A 12,509-nucleotide genomic window follows, 5' to 3' on the forward strand; every position below is an offset into this window, starting at 1 on the left:
CCCAAGATGCATGCTGGGAAGCCTGGTTTCCCTGCCAGTCCCCAGCCAGGTGGGGGCTGCAGCTGCTTCAAGCCCAAACCCGGCCCAAGGCTCGGGTGCATCCCAGCATGACACTCTCAAATGGCACCTTGAACCTGCGACTGGAAATGCAGGGGCCCCACCCAGGCAGGCAGTGTGGGCGAGAAAATAGAGAAAAGGCTGTTTGCCCATGTCTCAGTCTCAACAGCAGCCCACAGGAGTGCGGCGGGGACCTTCCAAGGGGTGCCTGGGGGTTCCTAGGCTCCTGCGTCCTCCTCGGAGCAGTGCGGCGGTTGGGGCGGTGCCCACAGTTCGCCAGGATCAGGCTCTCAGAACAGCACCTGGCTCACGCTGCTCCAGGCTCAGACACCTGTGGGAGTCTGTGTGAGCCCCTTTCTGGAACGTGTCTGCGCAGTCGCCAAGCAGCTCCCATGCTAGGCCCAAGCCCGGTGTGGGTCAGGGGTTCTCTTGTAGCCAAGACTGTAAAAACGTGTCTCCGCAAATGGACCCCGGGGGGCTTCTCTCTTACTGTGTCCCCGTATCCAGGAACTTCTCTCAGCTATTAGCCAGTCCCTGGCTGGGCAAGTGGCCCTGAACCCTCTCCTTTCCCACTCGTGCTGTTTCCTGTCACTGTCCTGATGAATCCTAGCATTGTCTCCTAGGTGATCTGTTTGAAATGTGAGAGTATGGTTAGTGTTTTTGTTCCTCTCCATGGAGCAGGTACTTAGTACCTGTGCCTAATCAGCCATCCTGATCCTATGAGCGTGGATTTCTTAACTCCTTTTCTCACTTGAGACACTAAAATTAAAAATTAAAATAATGCAGCCAATTATATAAACCATCCCCACCAAAAAGAATATCACACTACATTTTAATTTTCATATCTTTGATTACCAGCTCTCTTTATTGTCTCTGCTTCTGTTTTTCCGGATTGTGCTGGCCCAGATCTGTGCCCTACTTTCCTTTGAAAACTTGTGTTATAATTGTAGGAATTTTATAAATCTCAGTTGTTTTGGGCAAAAAGTTAGAAGTTTTAAAAAATATCTTTTGGGAAACATGCTTCCTAAGATAAGTTCTGTCATTCACAAAAGGTCTTCCCTCCATGGTTGGGCTCTGAGTTCCTTTGTAAAACGTTTGAGTGGCAGAGGCGAGGTCAAACCCTACTTTTAGCAAGTTCCACTTGATCTTGAAGCAGCCATTTAACCAGTGCATTACAGACCTCAGCAGGATGGCTTGCTTATCCCAAACAACAATTCCTGTTAAGCCAAGGGTGCAGTGATGGGGGCCGAGGGAGATGGTTAAATAAGTTAGTCTTCATCCTCACAGTGGGGTAACATATATCGTTAGGTCCTTTTGTGGATGAATATTTAAAGATGTTAAGAGATGATTTAGTATGTTGCAAAATAACCTATATAGTATCATCCAAGTTTTATCTACGTAAAAGGGAGATATGCTAAAATATTAACAGAGGCTTTCTCTGAGTGGCGGGATTATGAGTGATGTTTTGTTCATTTTCTTTTTTTGCATTTTACAAATTTCTTACTATACCCAAGGGGAGAAAGTTGTCAGGTTTCTCCAGCAGCCTGACTTGGGGCCTCTTTCCCTCTTAGGGACACTCCTCAGTGGGCACTGTGACCAAAGCAAAGTGCTGAGCTGCAGGCCTGGGTGGCCCATGAGTTATTCCTGGAGGAGCAGGGATTGGTGGCTCCAGTGAGCCAGTCACTAGGGAAACTGACGTCTCCCTGGGGCCTGGACGAGTGGGTTTGGTGGGAGGAGAGGACAGGAGAGAGGCAAGGTCACCCTTCCACGGTCTCGTCTCATCTCTACCACAGCCGTAACACCTTAACACTCGCTGGGCCAAGCAGGAAGCAGGGTGTGTGAAGGGACAGTGAAGCACGAGGCACTGAGTGCTGTGGATCCTTAGAAACAAGAGCCACAGTCTTCTGTCTCTGCATCGTTCTGTTTTTCAGTAACCTCACTTTCAGGCACGCAACTTGGATTGCTTCACTCTTCTCAGAATGGGTGAGAAAAACACTGGAAATGGTCAAAATTAGGCTGCATGGAAGACACCTATCAAGTTGCAGATATTCTCCAATTGAATGGGCACTAGTCTATTATCAGTGAACTATAGTAGTGTAAACTGGATGTACAAAGATGTTCATGTGTGTGAATGCACCTGGTGGCAAAAGGAGCCAGTGTCCTTATAACGACAGTTGTTATAAATGGATCCAGGGATTTAACATTCATTCATTCAATATTCATTCATTAATTTCATTCACTCAGTCAACAACTACCTGGCTCAAATCCCAGTTCCACCTCAACCAGCTCTGCGGCCCACAGCAAGTCACTGAGCTTTCCTGAAACGGTTTCTCACTGTGCTGATCACCAGGGGTTTCCTGCAGGGCCTGGACCTTGACACCCCCCAGGGCTGTGTCTGGTAACAGGAACTGTGCGCGAATCGTGTCTTCTCAGATGCCGGAGCCCCCACCTACATGTATGAGTTTCGGTACCGCCCAAGCTTCTCATCAGACATGAAACCCAAGACGGTGAGAGGGGACCACGGGGATGAGATCTTCTCTGTCTTGGGAGCCCCATTTTTAAAAGGTAATGGCTCTTGGTGGCTGTGAGCCTGGAGTTAGGAGATGTGGGTTCCACTCTTGGTTTGGAGGCCTTGAGCGATTTCTCTTTCTGTCCTGGTCTTAGTTTCCCGATTCACTGTAACAGGGTCGAATGCCATTGTGCAGCCCCCACCCTTCCTCCTGCTCTGACACGCGTGAAGGAGGATGTGCACTCATGTGCCCTCAGCCAAGGTCACTCTCAGAATCCTGGCCTGTGGCATCGATAAGGCAGAGGTGGGTCACCTGCAGGGCCCTGCTCTAGGGCCAGAATGTCACTACTCCATTTCCCTCTCACAAGAGCATATCAGAATGTGAGTGAAGTTCAGGTTAGAATTGGTGTTAACCTTGAACTGGGTCTAATGTGCGTCTGCCGTCTGTCCTTCTGTCTCTCTGCTTGATAAAAACTTGTATCTTTAACTTAAAATATTTAATAACATATTTTAAAGAAAAATTCTAACAAATGTCTTCAATACCTTAACTCTCAGCAGTAACAGGTGACTGTGACCCACCTCGTGGCTGTTCATGACACACCAGTGCCTCTGGGCGTCTCCCAGTCTGGTGATTCCTTAGGACATTCGCAGCTCTGCTATGTTACGTAATATGAAAATGTGCTGTGTGTAGGAGATTGAGAAAGACCCAAGGGAGAGCAACCCCGAGAGTTGGGATTTCTGCAGAGCAAAGCCTGGTGTGAGGCATTAGGACGCTGAGTGGGGAGGAGGCAGGTGGGGGTCACAGAAGACAAAGGCAGCCGGGCATGGATTGGCTGCATGCCCCTTGCTGAGCTCTAGATAATCATCCCCAACCCTACAGTGCACAGGGATTAACCAGGAACTTCTTGAAATGCAGGTTGTGACTCCGTGTGTGTGTGTGTGTATGTGTGTGGTGTATTCACCAAGACTATTGTTTGTAACAAGCTCCCAGGTGACACTAACGCTGCTGAACCATGAATCAACTTTGAGTAGCAAAAGGTTTTTTCTTGTTCCCACAGAGGGTGCTTCAGATGAAGAGATCAAACTTAGCAAGACGGTGATGAAATTCTGGGCCAACTTTGCTCGGAATGGGTGAGGCTGGTGGCAAAGGTGGGGCAGGGTCGGTGGGGGCAGGTGGCTCTTTGGGGAGGAAGGGGCAGCTTCTAAAGTTTGAGTGACCAAACTCCCCACCCTGTGAGCACAGTGCCGTGTCAATGAGAGTTCTCTGAAAACGGACAGGCTGCCCCAGGAGGTGGTGAGCTCCCCGTCTCTGGAGGTGTAAAAGCCTCTTGAAAGACATGAGTCAGGAGATCCCTGCAAGTCTCAGAGGATTGCTGGGACCACACAGCAGCTTTAAGCAGTTTGTTTGATTCTGTCCCCAGGAACCCCAATGGGGAGGGACTGCCCCATTGGCCAGCGTACGACCAGAAGGAAGGGTACCTGCAGATTGATGTCCCCACGCAGGCAGCCCAGAAGCTGAAGGACAAGGAAGTGGACTTCTGGACCAAGCTCCTGGGCACGGAGGCTGCCAAGAAGCCACCACAGACAGAACACATTGAGCTGTGAACGGGAGGCTCCACCTGCCTCTGGAGCCTGGAGGAGCCAAGACAGGGCTATTCTACAGAAGGTGATCGTGGGTCAGAGAGCATCAGGTTGTGGGGCTGGAGAATTGTCCCCTGGGGGTGGACAGAGGCCAGAGAGATGCAATTTTGGCACTCGTGACCTCAATTGTGGGAATAAATGTTCTTCTGGAGGCCAGATCAGTGTTTGTGTCTCTGGCTAGATTTTAGTGTTTCCTCCTCAGAGGAGGAGGATGGAGAGGGAGGCACCAGCAGTAGGAAGGCGCCTCTGCTGGGGACGGCTTGGCCTCCAGACAAGCAGCACCCAGCAGGCTGGGCCCTGGGAGGTGCTGAGGGGACTGTGCACATGCCCCGACCCTCTGAGCCCCGACAGCTTCCAGTGGTCGGACTGGGGCTGGCCAGAGTGCAGCCGTCCTCCCTCAAGTTGGAGTTCCCTGTGGAGATGGAGGTGGCACAGGCTGAGCATGAACCTGGATCGGTAGAGGGAGAGGGGCCGTGGTGACCTGTGGCCGTGGTGCCTGGCCTTCACTGACCCTCCCACAGGTGTGCAGGACCTTCCTCAACGTACACAGTGGCCTCCCAGGCCCTCTGTGAGGCTGTCCCTTCCAACAGCTGCCCTTAACCCCTGGAACCTGGGCCATTTCACGTCCCGGCAGTGACGACCTTGCAAGAAGCCCCTTAAGTGTTACCCTAAAACTGGTTCTTTCAGAACCTCAGGGGGGACGTTTCGAATCTGCTGGGATGTAAAGTGTTCTAAGGCATGTCAGTCCTACCCTGACAGCAAGGAAAAGCTGGATTATTGTAAAAATTACTACTGTTCCTGCAGAAAAGAGCTGAAATGACAAGGCAAATGATTACGTGCAATGTAAGAGAACACAGGCGCCTTGGAGGATGTGTGTGATGGGAACACGGGCTTCAATCCACCTGTACGCTGAAGACAAGGTCGCTATAATCAGGAGAACCTCTCAAAATTTTAATCAAGTGTTAAAAGCCAAGTGCATCCTAGTATGAGAGTATAAAATCCCTGGGAACCGCAGACCGAAGGAGGAGTTTAAACCCACACTGACTCTTCCCGGACCTCTCGCAGGTGCTCCGAGAAAGACAGGAGAAAGTCTGCCTCCAGGCGTGCAGGCGTGAGCCCGGCTCTGACCCTGCTCCCCCAAAAAATAAAATCCTTCAACTACTGGGGAGAGAGCAGCAAACTTGTCTCCCTCAGGGCACTTGTGGAGACCTACTGAGGCTGAGGAAAAATTGAAAAACCCCTGGTGAGGGACAGCAAAGCATCCTGGGTCCAGTTCATTGGTATATACTGCTGGTGAGGGGAAGGAACTTTCTCACAGTAATCCTTCCCAAGACTGAGGAACCCAGGGCCTGCCTATGACTGAGGCTAGACCAAGACAAGAGAAAGCACTCCTGGTCGTCACCAGAATGAGCAAGTACCAACAGGTGCACAGGGAAGGCCTAAGCCTGAGGAGCAGACCAACGCATTAACAAAGCCCTTCAGAAACACCGCCCTTACACAAGCACACCAGAGTAAGCGCAAGCACAAGGTAACATAAAAAGAATTTGAAGCCAACGGTGCACTTAAAATAACCATAGCAACAACACAACCCAAGCCCTACTCATCTCCTGACTACAACAACTTAATTCCACACACACACACACACACACACACACACGCATGCTCATGTGCAGAATCAGTCTTGTAGAACAGTGGTCACCAACCTTTTTGGCACTAGGGATGAGTTTCATGGAAGACATTGTTTCCACAGACCAGGGTGAGGGTGGGGTGGGGTGGGGTGGTGTCATGGTGGGGTTGGTGGTGCTCAGGCAGTGATGGGTGGCCCATTTCCTCACAGGCCATGCACTGGTACTGAGCCATGGATTGGGGGTTGGGAACACAGTTGGAGAAGATAAAACGTGCCCATTTCCAGTCCTAAATGCTATTTACTTCAGTTTGTAGTCTCTTACACATGATGTTGAGCATCGAATAGAAAATTGCAAACACACACACAAAAAGGCAAGGAAAAAACCCATTTACAAGTGACAAAGCAATCTACAGAACCAGATTCTGAGATAACCTATATTTTAGAACTAACAGACTGAGAATTTAAAATAACCATATGGAAAACATACAAAGACATTATGGAAATTTCAGCAGAGGTAAAAACTATAAGAAAGAAGCAAATGTTAGGTTTTTTTTTTTCATTTCTGATAGAAATCAAGAAGGCCTCTCATGAATTCAGCAGTAAAGCTAACAATTAAGCTACTATAAATTCAAATGAAAGCATTATAACTTTAGGATGTTAAATGGAATCTCCATGGTAACCACAAAGAAAATAGCTACAGAACATATATAAGGGAAAATATGAAAGGAATTTTAAAAATTCACTATGAAAAATAAAGCACAAAAGATGACAGTAATGAAGGAAATGAGGGACCAAAAAAATCTATAGAGCATACAGAAAACAAACCACAAAAATGACACGTAAATCCTTTATCAGTAACTACTTTAAATTTAAATGAATTAAACTTTCCCATCAAAAGATACAGATTGGTAGAATGGATAAAAAATATGATCCAGCCACATGCTATCTACAAGATACTTCAAATCCAAAGACATAAACAGATTAAAAATAAGAAGAAAAGTGATATTGTATGCAAATGGCAACCAAGAGTGCAGGAGTGACTATACTAATACCAGAAAAAATAGACTTGAAATAAAAAAATATTTACAGGAGACAAAAGACATCGTATATTAATAAAAGTTTCAATATAGCAAGAAGTATAACAATTACAGACATTTACACACCTACTAGCACACCATAAAAATATATTAAATATAAAGCAAAAACTGACAGAATTGAGAGGAGAAATAGACAGTTTCTTAATAATATTGAGATTTTAACACCTCCATTTTCAATAATGGATAAAACCACCAGACAGAACATAAGTAAGAAAACGGAAGACATAACACAATAAACCAACAAGACTTAACAGACAAATACAGAACACTCTACCCAACAACAAGAACAACATACACTCTTCTCAAGCACACAGAGGACATCTTTCAGGGAAGACTGCATCTTAGGCCACAAATTAAATCTCAATAGATTTTAAAAGATAGCTGGTATACAAAGTGTCTTCTACCACAATGAAGTTAGAAATCAACAACCGAAGGAGAACTGGAAAATTCACAAATTTGTGAAAGTTTCAAAAACACACTCAAACAACCAAAGGATGAAAGAACTCACAAGGAAATTTAGAAAACACTTAGAGATAAACAAAAATTAAAACAAAGCACACCAAAACTTATGAGATGGTACAAAAGCAGTGCTAAGGGGGTCTGCAGAGCAAGGATGGTTTAACATACAAACATTAATCAATGTAATATACTACATCAGACGAAAAACCCAATATGATCATTTCAATTAATGCAAAAAAGTATTTGACAAAATTCAACACCCTTCATGTGAAAATACTCAAAACACTAGGAATAGAAGGAAATCATCTCAACATAATGAATACCATGTATTTCTAAAGCCACAGCAAGTATCAAACTCAACGGTGAAAGACCGAAAGCTTTTCCTCTGAGATCAGACATCGACATGGATGTCCCCCTTCATCACCTCCATTCACACAGCACTAGAATTCTAGCCAAAGCAATTAAGAAAAATAAATAAAAGACATCCAAGGTGATGTCCACGATCCACTCAAGGTGGGGAGGGATGACCTCCAGCCGGTAATCTAGGAAACGGTCACTCAGTATGATGGAAAGAGAGCAGAGAATCACTTTAATTTAGGCTGCTGAGTTGCGGCTGGCTGCGGCTTGAGGGCTCACTGAATGCAACTCACAAAGCAGAACACGTCCCCCCAGAAAGGCCCACTGAGCGTCCACCAGCAACTTCCTCAGGGTTCCCAGGCAAATGAGACAAGACAAAACGCGAGAGCTCACAATAAGAATTTCAAAGCCAAATTCCAGAACCGCGACCCAGAGGGCCCAAGAGTACTTTTCCCGGACAGTGCTCTTTATTGTCCTTCCAGTTAGGGAAAGTCCTCTCAAACAAGGCCCTTCCTAAAGGGGAGGGAGGATCAACAAGACGTCCCAAGAGGCTACAAGACCTCCCAGGAGAACAGCACATCAGGAGAAGGGAAAGACGGCGCCAGCTGCACTTGAGAGAATTCACCAAAGGCATATTGTAAACCCAGAAACTGCTGCTCCACCGCAAGCGAGCTCCTATGCGGACGGTCACAATACCCCACCAGCAAGGACAGCTCCTGAGCGGCCCCAGATTCAACAGAACCAGGCTCTCTCCTGGCTGGCAGAGACGGTTAAGGGACACTGAGCTATGTGCAAATGCCCGTGAGGGGCCTCCTGTCTAGCTTACCTCAATCTGTAACCCCATCGCGTTCATTGTCTGGAGCACGGCAAGTCAGTACACTCAGGGTTACGGCAGAGAAAGAGGTTTAATTGTAAGACAGACAAATGAGGAGACGGGAGGACGTCACAAACCCACTTCACTGGGGAGTTGGCGACTAGCAATTTTAAAGGGTTTGAACAAGTAGTGGGTCGAGGTGAGGGCATCATTAATTGGCTGAAGAGTGTAGGGTGAAGTCATGGGATCAGGAGATGAAGAAACTGCATTCTCAGGCTGGTTTGGTTGCTCTGCGGAGGTCTTCAAACTAGTTGGCATAAACCATTCCACCGGAATTTAGGATCTGAAAAACATCATCAGCCATTCTTAAACAAAAGTCTTATGATTCTAATGTCAGAGATCCCATCTGTAATGCCAGTAAGGATGGAAACAATTCTCACACAAAAGCTTGAATGAATGAAAGAAACAAACCCAGGATATCTTTTTTTGGAAATGATAAACTACAATATTAGGACCAGTGCTTCCCTCAGTATGGTTTCAAATGCTGAATGATAAGATACTTTTTAATACCATAGATGTATCAACAGCTGTTAAGATACTGGGGAGTTTCCAATCAAAATTCCTTGGGGAAAGCAAGCACTCCCAGACATGAATGGAACACAAGCCCATCAAAACCACTATGTTTTTGAAGGCATTTGCTGAACCTGACAAACATGAGCTTTGGTTTTATAGTCTTGTGGAATGAGGAGAACCTAAGTCAAGGCCCAGGGCTCAATAAAGGTGTAAAGCCTTATGGAAAACTTCCCCCCTCCCCCATTAAACTAGAAGATCTACATCCTCAGATGTTACCCAAAACAAAACCCCTTTCCCACCCCCATCCTCAGGGTATTACAGGCAGGGTTGCCTTGTTACTGAGTTGAATAGAAGAAAAAGAAGGGGAAAAAAAAAATCAATCTTCACTTTGATTTTCAGCCTGGGGAGGAGAGGGGATTTATGAGAAGGGGGTTGGGATTCCAAAGAACATCAAGCTTTGGATTTGGCTTAAGGCACCAGGCTGAAATAAATGCGAATCCTCTCTAAAGGAAGGCACCTGAACTCCAGGACTTGGGCATCACCACACATAATTTCCAAGGGCACTAAGCACAGACAAAGCCAACCAAATACACAAGGATTCACCAGCAGTGAGAAACGGAGAAACAGTACACAACCCAAACAGACCCAAACGTACTTTAAATATTGAAATGAGACACAGGTTTGGAAATAATTATGTTTATAGTTAATAATAAACATAAATGATAAGCTTGAAAAACCTCCAAGTTATTGTAACGGAGGGGAATGGCCTGGAAAAAAAATGGCACAAATATTTTCTGTCTCTTTAAAACATCCTCCACTCCTGTTTGAGAACTGCAGCCTGCATCCCTGCCTCAGGCCAGGGGTTGGGAGGGGCAAGTCTTTGTTGATTTGTGCAACAGGATGTGGCCCAGCCCAGCCTGGTACTGGGAGATCCTGGGCAGAGGTCATGAGATTGTCTTCAGGGGAGATGGGTTGATCAGAATTATCAACTGTAGTTGAACAGTAATTGCCTGCAGCTGAGGACCCATCCTTTAAAAGCTCTGTATTTCTGCAAATATGCAGGAAAAATTTGGATCTTGAGAAGACAAGGTCTACCATTTTTCCTCTTTTGCCAGCAAAGTAAACTCTAAGGAGTTTGCTCTCCTTCCTCCTCAATCTGCTTGTCCTTCTTCGACCTTGTGGACAAGTGGCCGAGCTTTTGGTAACATTATTACTCAAGATGTAAAAGCTGAGAAGAAAACACCTAGGATTTTAGAACCCTATGGTGATCTTAGTCTAAAAGGATAAATAAAGTTGGGTACACTGTGGCATCTGCAATTAACTGAGGGAAAATCACAATGAAGCCACAAATCACTCCATAGAAACAGCACAGTTTAACCTTAGGACTTCAAGTATGAAGTGGGAAAGCCCTGGGCTAACATGAGCTGCAAGATTCGTAACAGTCTTCGCTTAGCATGCAGTCCTCACTTGCTGCAGACCGCCAGGACAGCCCCCCTTTCCACCAACCACTGACTCCACTTCACTCAAGATTCTCCGACAGTAATGGGCATAATTTCAATCCTTGCAAGTGAAAGTGAAAACCCTTCTAAAATTGAGTGAAAATCCTTATAAGAAGTAAAATCCTTAGAAAGGCTTCATTATAGCATAATAATATAATGAGAATAAAAGTGTGCCTTTGCATACTTTTCTTATTACAGAAAATTATAAGGAAAAATTCAGTCTTGCTATAATCAAAGGAATTCATGTCATGTATTCAAAACCTAATGAAAGGATACTTAATATCTTACTCTCAAATGCCATAAGCCTTAGAGATAGATCTTCAATGCCATATAACCCTCTGATCAACTGGATAATTACTGTGACTTCTTTTATTTTAAAATTTATATTTGACCACTTTTAAAGTGTATATTTACCTCTTCTCAAACCTATATTATTTTCCTTTTCAAATAGCCACTTATTTTGTCTTTTAAAACATCTTCATTGAGATGTAACTTGTACCAAAACAGTCTCACCCGCTGTACGACCACTGTTCAATAATTTTGAGAGCACTGAACAGTCATCACCACGCTCTGGGGTTAGAATGTTTCCTTCACTCCAGAGTTTCCTTGTGCTGGTTGGTGGTCACTCCGGATCTCAACCCCCACCCCTAGGCACAGACTAATCTACTTATGTCTTCAAAGATTTGCCTTTTTGAAAATTTTGTGTAAATAGGATCATAAAATATGTACTCTTAGTGTTTGGCTTCTTACACTTAGCAGAGATTTTTAAGGTATCCATTTAAAATAGCATGTATCAATAGTTCTTATTGCTGTTCTATTTCACCGTATGGATATACTCATTCTGTTTATCCAATCACAAAGTGGTATACATTTAAATTATTTCTACTTCTTGGCTATTATGGATAATGCTACTAAAATATTCACGTATAAGACCATGACATACCCTCCCCTCCTTGCAGATCACGTAACTATTCCTGGAAGAAAAGAGGATGGAAACTTTCACTGTATTCATGTATTAAAAATTCACGTTAAGAATCTATAAAATTCTTACGTTAAAAACTAAGGTACACTGGTCCCCATTTTCTTTCTTTCTTTCTTGCTATCTCTCTCTCTTCGTTTCCTTTCTTTTTAGAGATGGGGTCTCTCTATGTTGCCCAGGCTGACCTTGAAATTTTGGGCTCAAGTGATTCTCCTGCTTCAGGCTCCTGAGTAGCTACGAACACAGGCATGTACCACCATGGCTAGCCCCACTTTCTGATTAGGGATCTCTTCTCTTACACCTTCTTATCAGCAGATCCTCAGCCAATGATCGCTGCACCTTGAATGTCTCTCCAAAAGTTCATGAGTTGGAAACTTAGTTGCCAAAGTAACAGTATTAAGAGATGGGAGCTCTAAGAGGTTAGACTAGGCCATGAGGGCTTTGCCCTCAATAAATGGATTAGTGCTGATATCTTGGGAGTAGGTTGGTTATCCCCTGAAGGGTTTCTTGAAAAGTCTGGCCCCCTTCCTCTCTGTCTTGTGCACACACATCTTTACCATGTGATGCTTTACAGGATGGCATGGCCCCACCAGATGCTGGCACCATGCCCTTGCACTCCCAGCCTCCAGTACCATGAGCCAAATACACTTCTGTTATTTATCACCTACCCAGTCTGTGGTATCATGTTGCAGAATTAGGAAACAGACTAAGGCAGAAAATTGGTCCTAGGAGTGGACTGTTGCTATAATAAATACCTGAAAATGTGGAAGAGGTTTTGGAACAGGGTTACGGGTAGAGGCTGGAAGAACCTGGAGAAGTCGGCTAGAAAAAGACTTGACTGACATACATGAAGCATTCAGGGTGATTCAGGTGAGGGCTCCGAAGAAGAGGAGAGCT

General features: G+C 45.2%; 1 protein-coding gene across 3 annotated transcripts in view; it reads left to right on the forward strand.

The window, feature by feature from the left end:
• The window catches only part of LOC138373955 (liver carboxylesterase 1-like), a 36,005-nt gene extending 31,648 nt beyond the window's left edge, over positions 1–4,357 (forward strand). For all 3 annotated transcript variants that reach the window (XM_069456635.1, XM_069456634.1, XM_069456633.1), the window contains 3 exons: positions 2,491–2,622; positions 3,625–3,697; positions 3,988–4,357. In XM_069456635.1, coding sequence (XP_069312736.1) covers positions 2,491–2,622; positions 3,625–3,697; positions 3,988–4,171 — 389 coding nt within the window. In that variant the 3' untranslated portion in view covers positions 4,172–4,357. The remainder of the gene's footprint in view (positions 1–2,490; positions 2,623–3,624; positions 3,698–3,987) is intronic.
• Positions 4,358–12,509: the final 8,152 nt, after the last annotated feature.

This window comes from Eulemur rufifrons, chromosome 23 (genome assembly GCF_041146395.1).
Source record: "Eulemur rufifrons isolate Redbay chromosome 23, OSU_ERuf_1, whole genome shotgun sequence".
In the NCBI taxonomy this organism is placed as follows: domain Eukaryota; kingdom Metazoa; phylum Chordata; class Mammalia; order Primates; family Lemuridae; genus Eulemur; species Eulemur rufifrons.